Source organism: Rhipicephalus microplus, chromosome X (assembly GCF_043290135.1).
Source record: "Rhipicephalus microplus isolate Deutch F79 chromosome X, USDA_Rmic, whole genome shotgun sequence".
Classification (NCBI taxonomy): Eukaryota; Metazoa; Arthropoda; class Arachnida; order Ixodida; family Ixodidae; genus Rhipicephalus; species Rhipicephalus microplus.
The window spans coordinates 428,222,809-428,248,017 of NC_134710.1; the positions used below are offsets into that span (position 1 = coordinate 428,222,809).

General features: G+C 44.0%; 1 protein-coding gene across 1 annotated transcript in view; it reads right to left on the minus strand.

Moving 5' to 3' along the window:
• Window positions 1-25,209, minus strand: part of LOC142776552 (O-acyltransferase like protein-like) — a 123,464-nt gene that overhangs the window by 56,728 nt on the left and 41,527 nt on the right. Inside the window, exons 5-7 of the mRNA XM_075880418.1 lie at window positions 8,161-8,252; window positions 6,853-7,035; window positions 3,567-3,660 (exon numbers count right to left, since the gene is read on the minus strand). Coding sequence (XP_075736533.1) covers window positions 3,567-3,660; window positions 6,853-7,035; window positions 8,161-8,252 — 369 coding nt within the window. The remainder of the gene's footprint in view (window positions 1-3,566; window positions 3,661-6,852; window positions 7,036-8,160; window positions 8,253-25,209) is intronic.

The following is a 25,209-nucleotide window of genomic DNA, read 5'->3' on the forward strand; positions in this document are numbered from 1 at the left end:
CACTTCTCAGCCGCTCCCGCAGACGAGAGAGGCGGCTGGTGGAGGCGGTGCGGGCGCGCATTGCCTTAACAAAACTAAAGGGCGCCGGCGGTACTGCTGCGTCTTCAAATGCCACAATATGTATTAAGAGGAAGGACGTATAGAGGAGAGGAAAGCTATTGAAAGAAGAGGTGGCGTTGCATCCCAGTGGTCAGACGAGCAAAGTATGTTCTGTTCTTGCTCTGGTACTGTCGGGCTGATTTCTAAACCAAATGGCGGGTGTCTGCTATATTTATTTAGTAGTGAAGACAGCCACCAGTAGAAGACAAGGCCGAACAGTAATATTGAAACGGAATTTTGCCGGAAAGAAAACGAGGATATTATGCAATATACGGCATATATATATGTAAGCTTTTTTTATCTCTTCCGCTGAGCGTTGAGTCGTGCGCCTAAGGAATAACAAAGTTTTTCATGCCTCTATTTATCTGACCACCCCCAAAAAACACCATTTGATGCCACCGCGTGTAGTGAATGATACGATAGACAGGTAGACAATTTATTCGTACACAATTGCATGTAAAACAACCACTAGATTTGTGCGGGGACGCGTTCGCCTACGCTTTTGTACTCGAGATGCCTCTGTTGTCGAGATGCCTCTGCTAAACTTAATTTGTACAAAAGACAGGGTTCTTGTTACGAACAAAGCATCAGACAACTCTAAGCTAAGGTTTCTGGAGTCAGCCGATACACTAAGCTTTTCTCTCACTGGCTGCCATGGCTAAGTAACATAGAAATTTATGCCTTGCCAGGGAAGTTTCAAATGTCTTCGATTTTTACCTGTCGTTTACCTTGATACCTAATAGAGTATAGTTGTAGGCTAAAATAAAGGTGTCTGTTGAACATCAATAATTGTTTGAATTTACCGTGCCAAAGAAGATATCAATTTGAGGAACGTTGTAGTGTGCGTATCAGGATTGTGACTGCTTCGTGTTCTCCAATGCGCACATATATCTTGGTTTACAGGCAATATTGTATATCTCACCCTCACCAATGTTGGCCGCCGTGGTCGCTAATATATCTCGCGCCCTAAAGAATAGCAGCGCGACACCCCACTTGCTATGCTGCCCCATTGGTTTGATTGATTAGCGTCCCCGCGCATACATACCACGGACACGACGTACATGAAATGCCAAAAAAAAATGATGCAGCTAGCGCTTGCTCTGTTTTGTTTGTTTTGTTTTGTTCTACTACACATATTGACAGCGTAGTATCGTCGAAGCATGGACACAATAATGGCGGCGTGCCAGTCAGCACTAGCATTAGCACAAAACCCAGCACGCAACCAGAAAATGAGGACGATGGAGTTGCCATCATGGCACAGTGATGTCCCTTCCATACCCTAACAACAGATGCAGTCAAATTTGCAGGGCTTCTCTTCGTTTCCTAAGTCTTTTTATAGGATAGTAGCCTTCAGACAAAGTTATTTTTTCTAAATCACAGTGAAGTAGTACTGGCGCAATGAGTTTTCCAGTTGTTCGTTTCGAACTGAGGCACAGCAGCGGCGCACGCACGTGATCTCACCATGGTACACTGCGGTTGGTCGTCTGGGCGCAAACAGCTGAGTTGTGTCTTTTGGCACGCCATCTATCGAGCGCTGGCCTCCCATGGGGGTGTTCACGCTTTTGGGGGGTATGCTTAGAGGAGAGAGGGAGAAGCGAGCGTAGGATGGGGAGGAGCATGCATGCGCAGAAATGGTGGTCACGCCGCACATCACATTGCACTCGACCAGTGACCCCTCAATCGGCAGCGCGCGGCGCTAACCACTACGCCACAGAGCGTTAGTTGCCGGGATTGCTTGCGGCAAACCAGTTTATGTACACCATATTTGGTGGTGCTCAGAGCTCCACAATTTTCGCGTGTTTTCGTCAGCAGTAGCAAGATGGCACGCAGTGCGCGCGTTGGGTAAAGCGTTGGGCGAGCACCTCGATGAGCACCGCCTCCAGGGAGCATAGTCCTTCCTGCGAGCACGCCTATCATAGTCCTCATTCTGGAGAGCATGAAAGTCACTTCGCTCGCCGCCGCAGTCACCTTTACAGCAGGAGCACGCTGCTCACACACGCAGCAGTAAGAATTGTGATGTTTGTTCGCGCTTATCCTATGATACTTGTGTGTTGGTTTTGTGCGTCTTTCTGTTTGAAAAGCGCACTCAAGTGTCGAGCTGTGACAATTATTAGTCCGCGCTCGTCCTGTGTATGCTCAATTGTGGCGTGGTTTCTGCTTGTGGTGCGCGTAGCAAGTTTCAAGCTGCTTACCGTTTCTTCCCGAGACATTGTAAATTCTTGATGTACCGTCAAATAATTCGCCCTTGTGGCGAAACAATGCGCAATAAACACTCAACTGGCTCTGTGATTACGCGTTTCACTTTCTTGTTATGCTGATTGCACTGAAGGATCAGTCACGTTTTTATTACGATATTCTTTCTGGTGATTTTTCAGTGATGCGTGGCATGATCTCCTAAATAGGCTCATGGAAAAGTGCGGATGCAAAATCTGGAACTTGTCATGAAAGCGCTAATGTTAGGCTTCTTTGTCAGTATCATTATCATAAACTTAAACGCGCAAAAATGCGCTCACTCATTGTTTTCTTTCTGCATCAGTATGTTCTCTTGCCTTTTTTATTTTTCTCCTTTTCTTTTTTGCTTTCTTGTGAATACAGATGAAATATATTTATGTTTGCTGTTGTTTCACTCTAAAAGGTGCGAGTGCTTTGTCAACTGTTCCTCGTTTTTATTCTTACACCTTCCTTCAAGCATATGCTTAATAACGAGAAACATATTGTTATTATACTATTAATATAAAGCTCAATAAGGCTGATGGTGGTCCGAGATACTCAAAGGGCCTGACAGTAATAAAGATTCCACATGAGTGGCTGCAAGGCTAGAATAAATAATTGCACTTATGACAGGAACATTCAGCCAAAGAATACTGCTGGTATACTGAGGGGCAACGCGATGTGCATGACCTGTGGCTTTTGACTGAACCATTCAACTGTACTACTGACACATTTTCGTCACTTTCACCTTTTTTGCAAAGCTGCAACCCCAATCAAGCATCAATAAGCTATATATTAAATAAACACGTTTTTGATACTATGTTACCTTGATACCTACACAGTTCAAGTGTCTTAAGGAATGCAAAGTTCCGTTAGGAAATCAACCTCTGCGGCATTGGTGGAGAAAGATGGAATGCAACATGGTGATTATGACATTGCTGAAGTTGTCCTTTCATTTACATCGCCCGTTTTACAAAATTTTAGACAATTTTTCTCAGACTCCGTGATTCACCTATTGATGCACTGTTTTGGGGGCCTCATTGAAGTGACCTCAACAACGTCAAAATCTCCAAATCTCAAAGTACCTCTCAGGTGATACGTAACAATTTCTCCAGTAACCCCATTTCTATTTGAGAGAAAAACGTATTGACTGATAAGAAATTAATATAATCGCACGACATGAGTATTCATGGCTTATTTCTACCAATCTGCACATTATAACTTTCACGAAAGTTATCTTCAAGTGAATTTCTTACAGCAAGCAGATAATAGTATCCCCGGCAGGAGTGAAGTTGACGATGAATTGTATGGTGATGTCCTTGATCTTGTCCTTGAGCATTGCCAAGTTCTCTAAAATAAAGCCACAGGAAACAGAAATATTACAACTCACTGATTTTATAAAATCACACTATCTCCGTATTGGTTTCCTATTATGATTTTTTGACGCAGCATTTATGCCACTGGGGCAACAATTCTTGCCGCAAGGTGTGCCGGTAGTTGTAGGTGTTGATAACTGGTTTTGTAGGTGTGATAACTGTTGTTGATAATGGTTTTCATTGTGGTTGCATGCCACACTAACTCAATGAAAACCATCATTTCGTTCTAGCAATCTTTTATTAGCTGCAGCGCTTTTGCTCTGTAAGTATGCTATATAGTTTAGAATCTTGCACTGGAAGGAAAAAAAACTGTGTTAAAATTTTTGTGATGCAACTTATCTCTGCTACTGCCGTTGCGTTTATCGTTCGCTGTCGACCGGCGTTCTTGTTAGTATTTTATATAACATATCATTTTAAGCGACACCACAAGACTGGCGCTATGAGCCGATAGGCAAAAAAAAAACAATAATCAAAACGAAATGCGAAACCCCATTCCTGAAGTTCAATGTGAAATGGCGCCATTTCAAAACTTTTGAAACACAATTATTTAAAAATTCAGAAACATTTCCCCGTGTCTTGAGAATACAGGCCATCAAAGCTTGGCGAGTGCAGGCCTTCCTCTTTTTCTCCCTTTTCCTCTTTCATTTTTTTCTCGCTCTCTATCTCTTTCTCGCCCCGCCACGGTGGTCTTGTAGCTAAGGTACTCGGCGGCTGACCCTCAGGTCGCGGTATCATATCCCGGCTGTGGCGGCTGCATTTCCGATGGAGGCGTAAATGTTGTAGGCCCTTGTACTGAGATCTGAGTGCACGTTAAAGAACCCCAGGTGGTCGAAATTTCCGGAGCCTTCTACTACGGCGTCTCTCATAATCATACGGTGGTTTTGGGACGTTAAACCCCACACATCAAATCAATCATCAATCTAATATATCTATTTCTCAAATATCTTTATTTTGCATTGCGCCATTTTTTTCAATTTGCTTTTTCTTCCCTCTATGCCGGAGATAGGACCTCAACCAACGTGCCTAGTGGCACAACACCTCAATTCTTAGATGCAACAACAACGGTAATGCGTTCATATACAGGCTACTGTGGAATGGGAGAACTTAAAGTGACTTGTAACACGTCACCTAACATCAGCTTGTCTTATCAGTAATGGCCGATCACCGACACACCTGCGATTAGCAGACCATAAGTCACAGCAAACGTGCGCACATAAATACCCACGTGAACCATCGAGGGCCATTTTACGTACACTCGCTGGGTTTTTCGCCTACTGTGCCGCCGCCACCACCAAAATATGTCGCTTATAATATTAATATGCGGGGCCTTACGTACTAAAGTCATGGTGAAATTGTATTGGTCGCATAACTTGCAACGAAAACTGTCGAAAACCCATTGCCACAAGCATGAACGCCCGCCGACAAATGAAGCGCGTCTAGGTGAGCAGGAGAAAAATAACGAAAACCACATTCTCAACAAATTTTTATTCAATTAGGCGTAATTTTATATGTGCAAAAGTTGACAATAAATTTACTTTACGGTTCATGTGGCACTTGCCTAAATGGTTGATTGCCTTATATTTTAGTCGTGTGCCCTAAATACGGGGCAAATCAAGGGAATCTGCTATCACGTGTTGTGTTTAGTTCAGCGCATTGCTAGGTCAAAAGCCATCGCTCACCTTTGCGCAGTAGTTTTGTACGTACCTCACGCTGTTTATTTATTGGCTAAGGTACTGTTCACTAACGTGAAATTTCAAAGCTTAGCAAGCTCTCTGACTGCCTTCGCTGGCGCATGGCCGGCGTGCCCTCACCTTTTGTGACGGTGAATGTGACACGCTCAGCGATGAAATGCTAATAATAATTATTAAGGTTCAGGTCCCTAAACCACCATATATGAATATGAGACGCCAAAGCGGAGGGCTACGCAAATTTCTGCCACCTGGGGTTCTTTAGCGTGCACCTTAAGCTAAATACATGGGCCTCAAGCATTTTTGCCTCCATTGAAACTGCGACTGCCATGGCTAGGATTTGATCCTGCGACCTGCTTGTCTGCTCCCGAAATACTCAGCCACTAGACCACCATGGCGAGTGTGACGAAACGCTATATTCTAAGGTTTCAAAAGCGATATTCTCAAGACTGCTGTCTCATTATTTGCAGTCTAGGGTTTCACATGAGTGCGCAACGTGAACTTTCCAAGTATTGTGCTATTGTGCTCGTGAAATATCTGTATCACAATTTAGCCCTCTGCAAAGATTTTGACGTATATTTCAAGTACACTATTTGGCTAATAAAACAACCTTGAATCATTGATCTTTCTTGCTGTTCTTCCTTTTTTCTTGCGCACACATTTTGCCAACCATAAAGACGCAATGCATTCGCTCACTTACGAAAGACATGTAATGTGTGAGCAATTAGAAATTTTAAAAAATTTTACGCCATGTAGAGCAAATGCACGACGTTGATACCGCTTGTGGTTGTAAAATCATCATTATTTCTTCTTTTATTTTTTGTTTGTTGTTAGTTGTCACCTCTATAAAAGAATTGCACCGGTGGCAATAAACCACCTACTACTGGGTGCGCGGGCTTCTATGGAAGTTATGCTGCCAGTTTACACGTACCTCACGGACACCCCTACAAGATTATGAGGGTTGTTATAGTGGAAGCCTCCGGAAATTTGGACCAGCTGGTGTTTAGCCTGCACCGTCAAAGCACAGTACACGTACCTCTACCACTCCGCTTCCGTCAGAATATGACCGTCGCGGCTGGGATCTATCCCACTACCTTTGGGTCACTAGCCAAGCACCATAGACGCTGTTCCACCGAGGCGGTGCGTCACTCGTAATAAGCTTGCCTTGAAAAAGAATAGTTTTGCATCAGTTGTGACTAAAGAAGCTGCTACTAAGCCTACGATGCCACATTTCCTGTGAAATAGCACTGATATAACTATGCAGTAGTAACCCTCTATTAGCGTAAACTAGGCAATTATTTTCCTTTGTATTATTATTATTATTATTATTATTATTATTATTATTATTATTATTATTATTATTATTATTATTATTATTATTATTATTATTCGGGAATCCGACCCATTCGAGCAGATGACATGACATCGTGTACACTTTCTTCGCCCTGTGGCCACAAGAGGATGACAGATGTTCTCACTGGTCAGCATCATGGAGTGCAACAGCAGGAAGTGACCCAACAGGAACCAGACCACGCTGAAGGCACGCAAGCCCACGACGCTGGCCATCTCAGCGCGCTCGTCGGCCGTGCTGAGCAGGCGGCGCGCGTTGCTTGGAGCCGAGAAGCAGCGAAACACATCGCCCACCCAACTGTTCTGCGTCACTGTTTCAAAACACGAGTGGTGGTTCAATACACACCAATTATTTTATATTCATTACTGAAAGATTAATATGCGTTCACCTTCTCGATCTCTCAGTCACTCGTTTGCTAAAATCAATCAGTCACTCAACTGTACGCCATGGGCGGCGCGGACCGATGACATCCAAACTATATACGTGTAGCGCAATGCTCTTAGCCTGTATGTTGTCATCGTTAATCAAATATTGAGTCTGGGTAAATACGAGACTGTATATGCTTCAAAAAAAATAGGACTAGAATACAAGCAACGGGGCAAAAAAATTGATGCAGTGAATTTCTTGGCTTAATAGTCCGAAAATCGCTCATAACTTGACAACTCACTAGTGCTTAGACAATCACGAAGATAATACTTATAAAGTAAAAAGTAGATGCAGCTAAAATAAATAATTACAAAGATCATATTTGTTTGACGGATTATCTATCTCTCTTAGTTAATAGGTGTGCTATATTTCAGAGAAAAATATAAAAACACGTGCGTAATCCGGCATATTCAATGTAACGCAAAAACAATGTAATCGAACTTGAAATAAGCCCTTAACGACACTCCAACTAAAGGAAGGTAACATCACTATTTTCCCGTGCCGAAACCACAATATGATTATGAAGCAGGCTTTAAGGGGGGGCTGAGCGAATTTCCACCGTCTGGTGTTTTTTTTAACGTGCACTGACGTTGGACTCTTACTTTCGACGGAGGAGAAAATGCTTGAGACCCGTGTACTGAGATTCATATGCACTTCAAATAAACCGCACCTTACCATAACCCGTTGCCCTCCAGTATAGTCGTCCATAAAAAACATATTTTGGTTTGGTGCGGTAAAGAACAACAATTGTTAATATTATATTGCAAACGCATTGTGCCCTTCAATACGTTGATTGGGAGATGTTGTCTCTCAGACCTTTCCTGAAATAAAATTAATATTCTGAATCTCGGGCATGAAAACAAAAACAACTACATAATAGCGCACCTCAGCATTTCATCGCTTGTAATCCTCGGTTTGCAATCGGCATTCCAACAAAGGCACAGTGATTCACCTAATGCCGATGTTCATTCACTCTGTGACACGCCATATGATAGTGAGGTGAGGTTACCGTGACTGCTGTTCCGGCTTGGTTTCAAGTTGTCCAGTAAAGAAAGCAGCGATCCAATGAGCACGAAGAAGAGTAAAAGTCCAAGTGCCACTCTGGAAGCGGAAAAAGATAACGTACCATGCCGGTAATGTAGACACCATTAGCAGACGACACGCTAAGCATAGGAACTAATATGCAACTCGGGTGTCTAGGAAGCGGTTATGGTTAGATGTGCACTGTGTGAGCTTATATTTACTAAGGGGGCAATTCAAGTGGGATTTACCGCATTTCATCGTTTATTCGAATATTGCTCCTGTCATATGTTGCATTTGTTAGGGGCCACTTGGTGTTGCTGTGTAGAAATTGGGTGGGATAGAAATACTGTTGAAGGAACAGACGCTTATCGCCGTACAGCTTCTTCCCGTTACCTACGCGCAACGACACACTATACTTCATAGGCCAAGTAGCCCGACAGGGAACGCTGCCATCATTGGTCCCTACAATGTGATGATTGTAGACATATGAGTTGTCTTCACTAATGAGATAATAAAAATCACAATTGGTGGAATTTTTTTCTCATGAACGTTTCTATTGTAAGCTGACCGAGTGGTAACGCTGAACGAGGCAAAAAATGCACAAAAAAGTCTCAGTCGCAAAATTGCCAACAGCGTAAACCCACTCGACTTATTATCTGCGATAGACTGCTGTTCATTAAAAATGCTCCTTGTAAGAAAGACAAAGAAGTCACAGCTGTTTTGCAAAGGCGAAGCAATGAGTGCGATAGCATCAAGGTAGCTTAGCAAGCGATGAATCGCAAGCATATCAAAGGTGCCGTGCGTTGCTCACGTAAAAGTTACCCATGAAACATACTCACAGGTACAGGTGAACGCGAATAAGTGTCTGAGTTGTTACTTCGCTGTTTCTGAAAATCGCACCCTTTTCGCAAACGGGGACTGTGCAGCGAGTACAGTGACCATTGCGCGTCCGGTAACTACAACAAAACTATTCTGGTGAAATTCCAAGGCCTTCGATTTTCCCCACCACGAAATAAACTCGTGCGCGCGCAAGCGTCTACACCCCCCCCCCCCCCCCTCCTTGAGGAAAAGTACGCGTGGGAGATGAAGGAATCAGCGTGCGTCTCTGCGTCATGGCAATGTAGCGATGCACGCACATTTTACCATCTTGCTGGTAATGTTGAAAACATGATAGTTCCTCTAAGATCACGGTCGGCAGCGGTAAGTGGTTGATATAAATAGCTTGCCGTTTCAATGTTTAGGAGGTGCTCCTTCGTGGCAAGCAAGAGGTCGATCGAACTTGTGATTAAACGCGCCGTAGTCTTCTATAGGGCGAAGCTCTTTATAGCCTAACCTTGTGACTAGTCATGCGTAACCGAGAGAAGAAGAGACGAGAAAGAAAAGAAGGAAAAAGCGAATGACCATTTTTCGTCTAATTTCTAGAAGACGTTACTCTGCCACTGCTCTCCGAAATGCGCTACTCCTAGATTAGATGCTGCGCGCGCTTAGCCAACGAGTACCTCTCTCAGCCTCCTGGATAGTCGCAGTACGTGGCGCATCATTGGCGGAGCATGTACGGAGCAGAGTGGCGGTCGTGTTGAAGACGCTTGCGCTCGGCTTTCTTGGCTCGCGTCTCGTCGCTGTTACCCGCGCGCCGTCTGCATAGTGCGCAAACGAGTGCCTCTCTGTCTCCGGATAGTCGCCGTACGTGCTGGATCATTGGTATAGCATGGACCGAGCAGAGGGGTGGGCGCGTTGAATCAAAGCTACCTAGAAAAATATCAAGGCCTCCTAACTCCAATGTGACGTCACGCTAGTGAGATGGACCAGACCGTTGGCTTCGACGCGTCTAGGTTCGTTGCGCTTGCAGGTAGTCTCTTTGCGAGTCACTTTTTATTGGCTTCAAAAAATTAGCGCTGTCCTCCAAATTTATGCGGCACTGCTTATGATTCAGCCCCAACACACGACAGGTATTTTGAACGCAAAAAATAGGTACCTCGCGCCGATTCCCCGCAATCCACACTATCATAACAAGCGTCATTCTTTTAGCTTTTAGTTATAATAATGTGCTCTAAATATTGTTTTTGTGTGTATCGTAACATCATATCTCCTCTTGTGCTTGTTGGCGTGATTGCTTAACAAAGGCTCTAAAAAGCAATCTTTGTCACTTTAGTCGTAGACCGAAGTGACTACGAAAGAGAAGAATAGCACACTGAAGGCACATTGTATACTCTAATGACAAATTTAAAAAAAACTTAATTCTTCGAGAAACAGTTTAAAGCATGTATTCGCATTGGTCATGTGCGTTTTCGCATTTTGTAAAACATGGCGACACAATAATATCAAGGTGCATTTAATTGGTGTACATTTTATCATAACAGCATCATGCGCAAATGATTCGCACACAACGAGCTTCGGCCTTCTTGTACAATCTCTGATCGTGTTTTTTTTAGTTCCACCCGCCCTGCTTGCTGGTCATTTTGGCCATCATAAAATGTTGAGAGAATGGCGAAGACCCAGCCGAAAACAAAAGTTCTTCCCTCAGTGCAATAATAAAGCACACAATGGTGAATTGCAGTAGCATGGAGAACTCCAATGATAAACCGCTATCACAATGCGCTTCCACTTTAGTATTTAGAATGGACAAAATTCATTGTCTATATAATGATGTTGTGCGAAAGTGAAGCCTAGATACGGCACATATATTTCACAAGGGTTCTGTCAACAAAAGCATAAAAATATCTTCCAAAAAACAGAGCATCATGAATAAAACATAAATACCAAGAAGCAGCTCTCGGTTCTTCAAGGTCTTTAGCGTTCTCTCATTCTTGGCATTACGTAATTATTGTCGTTTTCTGTGCTGAACAAGTTGTTCAGCAGTGTATTCGCTGCAGCACTTACAACATGCTCCAACAGTTCCTGTGCGGAATGACAAGAGTCACACACATCTAGGTCCTCATAGTCTGCAAGGGCAGAGAGCACAAGCCTGATAAGAGTGTCTTTCTGCCTAGAAAGGTTTAGAAATCGCATAGAGTATTTCGACGCCCTGAGCCTGTCTAACATAATTTCAGTAAAGAACACGGCGTTAACTACAGCTGCTCGTGGAAACTTCGCCCCACCCCTCCACATATTTGTTATTAATGCATTCTCAGCATAATCTAGATGGACATCTTGCATCATAAGGTTTTCCCTGCAAGATCCCCATGCCAATTTCTTTAGAGCTGCAGGTCACAATAGCCGGAAACGTATGGTAATGTAGGAAGCTTTGACGTTTTTTTTTCTGACAGCCAGCATCAGTCACAGTGACGTCAAACTGGCTGTGTGCTAACTGCACACCTGTCTTTTATGTATTCGCACTTGGTGCTGGTAGCATGTCTAAATCTGGCAGGTCCACAACTTTCTGCAAACACAGTGTGTTTTAAGATTCATATATCTGCCTAATTGACACGTGGTATTTTGTACCCGAATGTTGCCGATACTTTCAGAAGCAATCCTCCAAGCAGTCAGTTTTAAATCTGCCCAAAAGAACGTACTCAAAATGAAGCTCTTCCAGGCAGGTTATCTAGTTCATGCAAGGCGTTGGTAGTGCGGCTGAAAGCTGCGGCGGCCATTGTCATGTCTGAGGCTTTCCTAGTGATCAAGCTACAACAACTTTTTGCAGAAACTCGAGCTGGGGACACAACGATGATACTATTGGCCCTTGCAAATGATTTGCAACCGGTGTCCTTTTCTTGGCGTTTTTACGTTAACAATGTTGCACCAAGTCAATTTGGTGTCAATATACTCCGATGTTTTCTTAGTATGCTGGAACGTTGCGGTACTGAGAGCAGCAAAAGTAGATGAGTTAAAAACCTTCAGTGCAAGCTTAACGTCCTGACGTTCCATATTGGAGGGGTTCAGCGCTTTCAAAGTGAGAGTTGGCACTAACATCAAGAGCTCATGCCTTTCAGCTTCGTGTAAATCGGACAATACCTTGAAAAATGCTGTATATATAGTTCCGCTTCACTACTTTTCGGTTCAGGAAAGTACATGCATTTTTCAATGTTTCTTTTACTGCGCCAGTTAATTCTTATACACTTTAGTATGTGAACTGGGTTCACCATGAAAAACAGGGGTCGCGATGATTCAGCAGGATGCTGGTAAACAATGCTGACACTTGCGGGCTTACCGAAAAAGGACATAGCTTTTCTGTTTATGGAAGTATTGTCTGAGATCACTGTGATTTTTCTAAAACCAGATGCCTTGAGATCAAAAATAAGCTTTTCAAGGAAGTCATGTAGTGCCTTAGGATCTCTTTCTTCCACGAAAAAAGTGTGCAAAATTTCCTTGTTTGAAGAGATGAAACTCTCTATCATAAATACGTGGCCAGTCTTTGCCGTAGTTTATGAACTTGCCACAGCGCCAGCTACAAAACCAGCCTTGTAATCTAAAAAAAGCTGCAGACGAACCTCATCAAGCATTACTCTAACAATTTTTTCATGCTCTTTAAGCTCACAATTCATTTGGCATAAGAAAGAAAGCTAACTTCATGCTGCTCCTTTACAGGGTTAATATCACACGATGAACACAGTCTTCTGAGTGTATCACAATGCGGTATCTTAAGCTTCATATATTTTCTCGAGAATCTGTATGCATGAGGGAAGATGGTGAACAAAAGACTAGAAAAACCAACAAATCAGGGCGATAACAGTTGGCATTATTTAAAACGAGATCAACTTGACTCTTCCTGATTTTCAGCACCTTGAAATGCCATTCTCGCCACTCGCATGCAAAATGTTCGCCCCTTATTTGCCCTAGTAACGTCGACACCGATCTCAGTAGACGACAGGCTTTCTCAGAAAGTGCCGAACTGATATCCTTGCGAGTCTGTTCGATGATCTCTAGCACTCTCTTCAAATCTCTCAAGTCACATATCTTTTAAGGGACTAGCATATCACCGCGATTTCTCACTACACTACCGTCTCACCAAAAAATACTTCAATACGAAGTTCAGTAGACACAATCACCGAAGTGCGGAAGGTTGGAGCGTAATGGAGAGGCAAGTACAGAAAGTAAACCTTGGAGTCCTTCTGGAAGTCTGAATGCTCAAATCCTGGCAAGGCGTTGACGAAGTATACAAAACTACTGAGCTTATTTTGATTGCCTCTTCTGCTTGCGTTTGCAGCAAAATCATTATTGCATTGTACAAACAAGCGGCTTCTAATTGCGCTCTTTTCACATCCGGTGTTTCCCGAACGCATAGTTGCGGACGTGATAAGTAGGCAGGGCATTTGGGAAACAAGCTCGGCACTGCAGTTTTCTTCAGACGACTGTTCTTCAGAGTCACTTCGACAACTTTTACTGTCTTCACGTCTGTGTAAGATGTCTTCTTTAAGTAATCCAATCGCAAGAAATACTTTCACAGAACTGAAGCAAAATAAAAGATGTGAGAAACATGAGCTCGACCAAAGTGCAGAACAAGTGTGCCGACAAGTGCGGAGTCGCCATCTAGCATGCAACCATCAACGGGCACTTTGGACACTATACGAACGGAATCAATATATTTGAAAATGCTGATAAACAACACAGAGAAGGAATGTTTACCATTGTGTACTTCGTTGGCAAGAAGTCCTTTCGGGGAACAGCTCTGGTCGACGTTGCCCGCATAATGGGTCTGTAGGAAATCTGTGCACTCGTACACTTGGCCCTCCATAATAATTTGACTCGCAGTTTGATGCGTACCAACAGCCAGGCATCGTTGTGATTCAGTGGACTACCATGAGAATGACTAACCACGTGCACGCGACAGATAGCAAGCACGTATGTGATGCAGCATGCCCTACCACGGCCGCACTGGACAGACGTGCGCGCTCCTTCTACGGAACGCGCGCGTCTTTTCAGTCCGGCTGTGGCACTACATGCGGCCGCTGTTGTGATGCAGCCAAGGAGAAAACTTCACAGCGCGGCGCGCGTCGCTTTGACTGCCTCCCCCCTCACCTTTCTACCGCTGTCATCTCAATATCATGATGATTAGAGGAGGTGATTCGGAGGGCTTGATTTTTTTTCTAGATGGCTTTGGTTGAATACGCTTGCACTCGGCTACCTTGGCTCGCGTGTTGTCAGTGTTTCCCGCGCGCCGTCTGCATTCTCTAACGCGATCTGACGCATGGACGCATGCATGTACGAATGGACACATGGACGGATGGACGCTTCGCCGCACTCATCACCCTTCGATGCGCGGATATGCTGTGATTTTTCCTGGATTATTTTTCTTGCTTGTGTTTTCGTATATAAAAATACGTATACATATAGGGTGAATGACAGCGGTTGCCGACGTCTACGCCGACAACGGCGGCAAAATACAGCCTATATTGTCCATATTATTGCTATCGCAATAAAAAAAGTTTCTGTATTCGCAAACGGAATCCTCTATCCACACAGTATCCTTTATTCGCGAATTTTTCGCAGGAGAAAAGTGTAGTGAATTCTGGTAAACGATATGCTATAAAAATTTGAGGTGGCCCTACTCGGTTTCATAGGTGTCTGGCAGCCGCGCTTCGACCTCGATTTCAGTGGGCTCTTGTGTATAGGGCTAACGTCATGTTTCGTCGCACTGCCGAAGTAGTTATCTCAAAAACTACATAGAAAAGAGCTCGTGGTTAAGGTCAGCCTCGTCAGGTGCGGCGCCGATTGCAGCTGCTGCCAAAAAAAGCGTCTGATCATCCAAAGAGTTGATTCATTTATTGGGTAATTTTCTTAAGTGAACTTATGTTCCCGTATCAAGTGTATCAAATATATACCATTTCGGTGTTTACAAATTGTGGTTCTTGACGTCTTCTGGTGACGTTCGCCGGCGTAGCCTGTGAACGTTGACGGGGAATAAAATTCTTAAGGCGCATTTACACTAGAGAGACACGACACCGATATGACCCGGACGAAGAAACGAGAAAGACTCAAACCAATGGCCGACGAGTCACCTGTCGACGAAGTCGCCAGACCCCATAGTCACACTAGGCCGGTGACGACGATGATGTCTCAAAAGACATCTCATCGTGGTGTATGATTATGAAGACCGAAAACACCAGCAAAACGCATCCGGAGACCGGTCATCGGCGTGTCTTCGGGAGATCTGCGGGGCAGAGAGAAAATTTTTTTCCATGTCTTTGCTTCAAACAACCACGAAGCGGGCAGTATGGATGGATGAATGGATGTATGGACGGATGGACGGATGGACGGATGGACAGATGGACGGATGTATGGATGGATGGATGGATGGATGGATGGATGGATGGATGGATGGATGGATGGATGGATGGATGGATGGATGGATGGATGGATGGATGGATGGATGAATGAATGAATGGATGGATGGATGGATGGATTGATGGATGGATGGATGGATGGATGGATGGATGGATGGATGGATGGATGGATGGATGGATGGATGGACGGACGGACGGATGGATGGATGAATGAATGGATGGATGGATGGATGGATGGATTGATGGATGGATGGATGGATGGATGGATGGATGGATGGATGGATGGATGGATGGATGGATGGATGGATGGATGGATGGGTAGATGGATGGATGGATGGATGGATGGATGGATGGATGGATGGATGGATGGATGGATGGATGGATGGATGGATGGATGGATGGATGGATAGACGGACGGACGGACGGACGGAAAGATCTGGCTATGCCCTTTAGATCGGGTGGTGGCTCAAGCCACCTTGCCATATATTTACGTACTACCACTATGTGTAGAAGGATTGAATTTCACTCGCACCTTGAATCTCTGGGGAGCTAACAATGCCCTCTCCGAGACTACCAAGGTGTCTGAATAGGCAGCTCGAGCACTTAACGAAAGTCTTTTCTTCGCTTGCCTAATGTGTCCACCGCCCTCTGTTCCTGCCTCGTCACCGTTGATTATGGCAGGGACTGCGCCGTATAACCAGAGAGGTACAATAACAGAGCAGGGAGCATGGCGGAAAATGAGGTGCAGGTGTGCACATTGAGTCGGCGTCACTGTGTGAGCCTCCGATGTAGAGTACCTCGATGCCCACTGCCCACTTTTCCAAGGGGTGCGCGCATCGTGGCACCCTGCTCCAATGTGACTAGAGAATCGGCTAACAAAAGACTGTGAGCACGACAAGGCGCAGGTGGAGTCTTTCAGAGAACACCGGTGGACTCTTTGTGTCTTTGCAGTGTACATAGGCCAACGACCGAACAAAATACACTCCAAAAGACAGCCCGCTGACCAAAATCAGTGTTGTGTCTTTCTAGTGGAAAAGCTCCTTTAGCGAGTAGTGCACTTATTTTGAACAGTTTTCTTTCTGTGTCTAGTCGAATATTTCAAATAAACTTTCTTTTAAGCTACACACTACAATACAAGAGTAAGTCTCTAACTATAATCACTTTTGTTTTACCTGAAAACAGTAAAATACTTTTTCCTTACCCTAGCAATTCTTAAAGAAATTTCTGCTTCGGTAATGGAGAGTGATAGTTGAAGTGACCACAATATTCTTGGGTAACAACACGTGCAGCTGCTATCACTATGCTAAATCCAACCGAAAAGGCGAATAGCTATCACCTTGTACAAGAACAATCAATTCTGTTCTGGCTTCATTTTTTAAACACACTTTCTGAATGTCTGGTAAGCGCTCAACAAGAAGTGTTTGGAATGAATACAAAAGTGTCACATTCGGGCGACTAAATAAAAGACGGCCCGGAGAAGCACACAAACCACTTGTGAACAGCGCTGTGATTTCTGTCTTAGGTTCACCAGCGTTCACCAAGAAGGCTTGTGTTTCGGGACGTCGCGACACAGAAGACACTCATGTGGGAATGAGATCGTAGTGTGTGGGCGGATGCTGTGACCCGCTCGGTGATTTGTTACGCTGGCACTAATTTTCTATTACAAAAAATAATTTCATTACGGCTTACACACGCACACAAAAAGAAAGAAATATTCAGGCGTTTTCACACTCGTGATGACAAGCCGGAAGCATGGAGCTGGGCAGCCTTCTTCTTTTTTAAAGACGATAGTCTTTCTTAGTGACCTTTTACGCCTAAAAGTTTTGTCTGTCTGTTTTTATGTATATTTGTCTGTTTTTCGCCCTAACGATACCCTAAATGGCACCAAACGATACTCCTAACGGCCAACCCCATCCGCAGCGCCCACTAATATTGCTCAAGTTTCAGCGTTCATACTTGGGCGATTGTCAATTAAAAAGCAATTATTTCGCATATCTGAGGCACCATAACAACACGTCGATGTTTAGTATGTGTGTCTTTACACTAGAGAAGGCACACATAAGTAATTCTAAAGACCGCAGCGTTTATCACACTGCGCTGACAGTGCAACACGATCCTCAAAAAGGTGTTTACAACGCTTTTCTAAGACGACATGGTGGTCGCACCTGCCCGTCGCTTTGCGTTCTACACCTTGTCGCATCCGATACAGGCGCGCATCTTTCTCCGTGGGCACGCACGCCTTCCTTCGTTTTCGAAAATTACTGCCAAATGGCGCTCGTGTCTAACGTGCCTCAATGCGCTCGTTCGTCTTCCCTGCACGGATCGAGGCTCTCTAACGCAGCGCTTTCACAATACAATTCACCAATTTTCTCGCGCAGATTGTAAAATAAACGTTTTTTTTTACTCTCCTCACACGCAAGACTATCGCCTTTCGACGACATTTGCACTGAAACATGCACATACGGGGCCAATTTTTTTTTCCTCTTTTCATGCCTTTCCTCCTTCCTTGTACTCTTTTTCAGTTATTCTGTCTTTTTTGTTCCCTCTTTATTTCTATTTATTTCGACTGTTCTTCGTATTTTTCTCTTTATTTTTTCTGTTTCTCTCTGGCTTCCTCTTTTTTTTTCTATCTTTAAGCGTGCTTTCGCCTACGTGACGCCGAGTGAGACAGCATACAGCAGAGTGTGCACTTAAATGTTCATAAGTTAAATAAAAACGAAGTAAAATGGCTAGGTCATACAGTCGTTCACGTGCTACGTACATCATTCAAGAATCGTGATGCCTTCAATACCGATTAACTAATTCTAAACAAGATGCAATTGGTATATCGAGATCTTAATTGTACGGCTGACTCACTTTATATAAGCTACGCTACTGAAGTCTTGCAGAAGCGTAAGCTACCGGAACATCAGCTCGCGTTTATCGACGTGTTACTTTAAAGAAAAAAAACATTGACAACTAAATCATGTTGGGCGCGTTTTTTAACGTAATACTTTTTAAAAAACAGTGACTATTAAATAGTGTTGGGTGCACCAATTGTTTTTAGTTTTTTGACATCGATTCAAAGCTGAATAACATCTGTGGTTACGGTGATGGTGACAAGATTATTGTCTTAGAAGTTTTCGCACTGCTGTGGGCGTTCCTTTTTTCATATGCTGTTGTTCACTCAACACCTCATTGAAATAACATCTAAAATTTATTGAGTACGACGACCTCTCTACAACTCACATTTTCGCTCCCGGTAGTAAAATTAAACTCAATAAACAGCAAGATAAACTCCGGGCAACACCGCTAAAAAGTAGGACATAATGAAGATGCTTATTTTGTAAGTACAAATCAATCAAATTTTAAGATTTTTACTGAAGAACCACACCATGCAGTCTAAAGCGAATAGACCTGCACACCTTAAAAAATTACTAACCAACACAATTGCTTTTACTTCCTTTAAAAGTAATCAATAGAGCGGTCACGCGTAGCCTCTTAAATGCAACTAAGGAATTACAGCAGTGTAATCAGTTACCTCTGCGCTCAACTAATATTGATATTAAAATATATTCCGCCACACGAACACGTCACGAAAAGGGCAGGTAAAAGCTATGAGAACAGCTTTAGTAGCCCTGACTTTCTAGCAAACAGGGTAGCACAGAAGGCGTGAGAATAGGTACAACCGAAATAAAAGAAGAGTGTTTCGCAATGTGGATTAGAAAAAGAAAAAAACTCAATGAAAGATTACCATGGATTGCCGGCATAAGAAAGGTAGTCACCAGATAACATCATGATAGAATTACTAATCGCCCTAGTTTAGGTGATAACTTCGATATGTCAATATTATGTGCCCTAGTTATGCAGTTCAGAAGTGTAGGCATCTGAAACTAACACTTGATTTCCCTCCAAAATTTTGCTTCTGTTCGAAATTTTATTGCCGTAACACAGCAGCACATATTTGCACAAACTAAAAGAAACCCACTGTGGCCTCCACGAAGAGCTGTGCACGCTCCTCTAAAAACAGGAACCAAAGCGCATTTCTCTTTGCTTTCAATTCTGGTACGAGTTCCCGTTTCGAGTTACCAGAATGCTAAAGAAACTCGTTACAGTTACATTTGAAAATTAGAACGTGTTGATAAATTAACGTTACATATTTATTTTTTGACTGAAATATAGTTTTGGATAATTTCGATGCAAAATAAAGTTAAAAAACGTAGGTTCATTTAGTGTTACGTACATTTTACGGATTAAACATCTGTAGTGGATGGTCATATGTCGATAGAAGGAGTGTAAGCTAACGATCATAGACGGCCTATTTGGTGGTCACCAGCCATTCTACAAATCTGTCTAACTGCAACTGAAGGGCTCGGCTATTATAAGTGCGACATGTATGGTACTATCTACATCATCCTTCAAATCTGCAGTCAGAATACTGCCCTTCAGATGGTAAGACAATAGCGCTAACGAGCTTGCACCGCTGAAATTCGGCCATCGGCATCGCCATGGTTGGTGGTGAGTGAAAAAAAATACGGTTGTCTATAAACGGACATTCGAGATAACCACGAATAAATAGATAATAAATAGCAGCACTTGAGCGCGAATTGAACCCAAGCCTTGTATGGAGCGAGCAGCTGGTGTTCTGTACCGAACAGTCAGGTAACTGCTCCAAACTGCTTCAGAAAAAAGTTAAACTAGTATTATGTGATTGACGAGTCTTCTTATCGCCCATAGTGTTGCGTGGCAGGAGACTACAACCACGCCAGGCGTCAACACATAACCATTGAGCAATGGGTGTGATCGATCGATATGTGGGGTTTAACGTCCCAAAACCACCATATGGTTATGACAGACGCCGTAGTGGAGGGCTCCGGAAATTTCGACCACCCGGGGTTTTTTAACTTGCACCCAAATCTGAGCACACGGGCCTACAACACTTCCGCCTCCATCGGAAATGCAGCCACCGCAGCCGGGATTCAAACCCATGACCTGCGGGTTAGTAGCCGATTACCTTAGCCACTAGACCACCACGGCGGGGCAGGAATGAGTGGGGGTTTTTTATATGCCGACTCGTCAGAAAGCACACGGCATAGTTGGCGCATCCATCGAGATTTGGAGCTCACAACTGATAAGGCGACACACATAGAGCGCGGTTACGCTATCGCGTTCTACTCTTAAAGGTAATCGAAGCCCAAGCTGATCCACCTTTTTACTAAATAGAAATTACCACATATGAAACAATACAAGAGATTCGTGCATAGAAAACTGACAAAAATGAACAATACGTAGGTGTTTAATGAGTGTTGATTCAATATGGCAGTGTGAGTATAAAAAGCAATGTCCAAGATACATGTCCTTAGTTCGCACTTAGCAAGGATTCCATCTCAATGTTGGTATACGACAATCTTCGCTTTGTCGTTAGAATTTCTTTGGGCAATGTTGAAGACCCGTTACAATAAGCAGTTGAGGGTTCTGCCATGCTGTACACAAATAATAACAAAGACAATTTAGGTATAGTAGGGGTGGGGGCAGATTGAGCGGCTGCAAAAAGAATGAATCACTGGATGTACACCTATTGTTTATTGCATGACAGTCGTTTTCATTACGTTCCCTATCGGAAATGTTGCCATGGTGGATACTGGAAAACATGGTGGGAATAGTGGAAATAATAGTGGGCATGGTGGAAATAACAGTGGGCATGGTGTAAATTATGATGGCTATGGTGGGACGTAGTGGAAAATATGGTGGTTATGCTGGGACATACTGGGTGGTATGGTGTACAGATGATGGGTAAAGTGGAAATGATGGTGGAAAGCAGAGGCTAGATAGTCGGCAATAATAGGACACTCTGCCCACCATTGCGATAATGCTGGGAAGCCCTAAGCATATGGTGGGTGGTGCTTATTACGGTGGGCTTCATGGTGTACCAAGTTGAGAAACTCTTCCCATCATTGCGATAATGCTGGGAAGCACTAAGCAGATGATGGGTGCCGCTTGTTATGGTGGGCCACATGGTGTACCAAGCTGAGAAGCTCTGCCCACCATCGCGATAATGCTGGGAAGCAGTAAGCAGATTATGGGTGGGCTTTTAATGGCGTGCAATTTATATAGTGTACAAAGCTGGGATCTGTACACTACATGTTCTACCAACATGATTTCCACCAAAGGTTAGGCCTACTGACCGAGCCCGTACAATTGTGTTATCCGTGCTTCCGGGTTTCAAAATACATGATTACGACGATTAAGTATGACAATACAGCGCAGCCATATGGCATCAATTAACCTAAATGAAGCATTTTTCATTGTGTATGGTGTCCGCTCAAGAAGCAACAAACATCGATGCGACGCGATTAAAGCACTCCCAGAGAACGTAATTAAGGGTCTTCTCACCGACAGCCGCTGGTCACACTCGCCGGCACTTCTCTAGCTTTTGTACGAGAACTCAGACGTGGCAATTCGTGTGCTTGGTGAACCAATATGATAGCGTATTGTTTCTGGCACACTGCATTCGTTTTGGCCAAGCCGTTATGTAGTTGTTGCTTTAGCGAAAGAGCTACAGCATTGCGCTGGCGCGACCGCCCTCTACATTGAGCGAAAAGCATCCCAATACTCAATCAAATACATTAGGCGGGCGTATCTATGGAATGAGCCTAGAAGCGTCATAAAGCGTGAACAGATGTCGCCCTTTAGAACGAGCGCGAAACGGATATTAAACTTGGCAGACCCCGCCGGTAAACTGTCGCTGCTCCCCAGTCCACTTGGTTTTTTTTTTCTTGAAGTTGTGAATTGCAAAAAATAGCACTAGTGTCATCAACATAGTGGCAATCGTAACAGGCCGCAGTTGCTTGTGTTTAATAAATGTGCAATATTTAGTAGCAGGTGTAGATCTTGTCTATGTTGTGTACACGACAAACATAACCAAGTTGAACTTTAAGTTTGTATGGCAACTAAGTATTTAACACGCATTCAACATCATGTTGGTGTGGCGCAGTGGTTAGCGTCTTCGTATGGGAATCCGCAGGTTGCACGTTCGATCCTCCGTGGCGCCTTGTCTTTTTTTTTTACGGGACGGGTGTTTTTTATACCGTTTTTATAGAATTCTTTTTTATTTTTGTGGCAGCTCGTCACGGTGATTCTGACGTCATTTCGCGCTCGAGTGTTGCCGGCACTGCAGCACCCACCATACCCACCATGCGCCATGGTGGGCGTTTCCCACCATTCACCCACTACATTAATCCACTATAATGGTGGGTGGTGGTTTCCACCATGCCCACCATTCGTTTTTTTTCCGATAGGGTTGGCTCTGTAAATGAACGACAGTGAAAAATTATAGGCTGATAGCCACAGAGATAACTGGCATGGTGAATAGATTCCTGGCCGAACGAAAGCACCGCAGGCACCGGACGGCGGTATCCCCTTCTATTTCAGTTTGGTCCTCTTTCTTGCAATTCACACACCCGGGTATCAAAAGACATATTTGTTGATAGCTGCCGGTAGCATGTACGAGATACTAAAAGTGCGATTGAGCTATGGAGCAGCTCAAGTACACGCGACGAATTAAACACTCCTGGAAACTGTAGGTCAAAGCTTTGCAGTCTGTGAGTGCGTGAATATAAAGCATATATAAACGCCTGAAGCGTACACTGCACGTGGCTAGGGGGCTCACTTCCAAGGAATAGAATTCTAAAGTGTAGCTTTGCAACTGTTTCGTGAGGACTCAAAACACTTCATCCACAGTGAGAAGTCGCTGCCCTGAATAACGGTGGTTAGCACATTGATTATTTGCTCACTTTCCGTGTGTCAAGTGTTGTGAATAGTTCCTCGGTCCTATGGTCGCTTTGCCCGTTTTGCGAGCATTCACGCCTTTCAGAGACACCATGGAACCACATGAAGGTGACTTGACTATGTCAACAAGGTCATATGGACGCTTGCAGAACCACTCAAATACGCACGCACGCAAACGCACACACACACACACACACACACACACACAGACACACACACACACACACACACACACACGGGTGGTCGAAATTTCCGGAGCCCTTCACTACGGCGTCTCTCATAATCATATGGTGGTTTTGGGACGTTAAACCCCACATATGTATCTATCTATCTACACACACACACACGCGCGCACGCACGCACACACACACACACACACACACTAACGAGTTGGCCGACAGGAAATGTCACCGCGGTCAAAAGTAGTGTGTCTTTTTCTGGCGGCAGTCTTACTATGGGGTTTGATAATTCTCGAATATGAAAGTAAAACTATCCAAGGTGTGTCAATACTCCTACATTACAGAACAGCCATTGATTGCTGTCAGACTGCATCGTACTAACAGGTGAAGTAATCAGATGTTCTTCCCACGCTTGGTCGTTCTCGGCACCACACATGCACTGCACTGCACTCGCAAGGGGCCGGAGAGGGGGGGGGGGGGGCGGTGAGGGTGCTTTAAAGTTAAAACCAGGATGCAGCATAGTTAAGTGACACGTCAGTGGTCGATTCTTTCACCCCACGCAATTGTCACTTCAGCCTCTTCTGCCTTAATGTCTGCGTGCGTTTAATGCTAACGAACATTCACACAAAGAACGCCGTTCCATGTTCCGTTTTGCGTAAACGTAACGCGTTACCGCTGCAGTTCCACCGATCCTCAAAGGAATGGTGGTGTTACTTCGTTCCTCCAAAAAGGAGCTAGTTCCTGTAACGTCGTTCCTTGGAACGCCGTTCTGTACAACACTGCTTCCATGGTACAAAATAGGCTTGACGATTGTGTGAATACGTGAATGTTTACTACGGCTTCTGCGTCATAGTGTTCCACGTTGTGAACTTTCAACTGAAGTCAAAGTTGTCATTACTAGCTCTTCCACATTATCTCGCATAAGGCTTGGCTGCTAGACTAGACACTTTCTCAGTGCATGCGCTGAAAGCAACGAGGCTATCATAACGTTAGAACACCTTGCGCACCAGCTCGTAGTTGCGCAGTGCTTGGATGCTAGTTTCCGTGTCCTCTATGAAGCGTAATGTTTGGCCGTTGTTGGCACTCAGGTAATGCCCCACCGCGGTGGTCTAGTGGCTAAGGTACTCGGCTGCTGACCTGCAGGTCGCAGGATAAAATCGTGGCGGCGGCGGCGCCTGCATTTTTGATGAAGGAGAAAATGCTGTAGGCCCATCTGCTCGTTGTGGGTGCACGTTAAAGAATAACAGATGATAGAAATTTCCCGAGCCCTCTACTATGGCATCTCTCATTCTTAAGTGGTGGTTTTGTGACGTTAAACCCCATATATCAATCATCAGCACAAGGGTAAAGCCTACAGATAAGGAAGGAGTAAAAAAAATCGTCGGTAGGTGATTCCTTAGGAAAGTCGATGCATGTTCTGGGGAGGAACCATAGCAGGGGTGGCTTAATTCATCAATAAAGAGTAGATGAACCTCGTGGCGTCACCTTAGTGCGTCATAACAGCTCTAAACCAAGTAGTTATAACAGACGCCAGCAGAAGTTGGCATTCTTGAAAAAAAAAGGTAGAGAATATTTTAGCTATAGAATAAAAAAGGCATTTTATTGTTTCATGAAATCGAAATGTTGCCTATGTCGTATCAAGTGCATAAAGGAGTTTTTATGAGTTACTTTTCAGGGCGAGGTGTTGAGCCTTTGAGGGATAAGATAGTCGCTATTCCAAAACAGATGTTCTGTGCTAACCCAAGCTGTATTATACAAAAGATTTTACCGTTTCTGGATGTTGCTTAGTAGCGCATCAGCTATGCAAAAGCTGATCGCCTAGTAGCGCATCAGGTGTGCAAAATTAAAATTCTTGGATGAGAGTGTAAT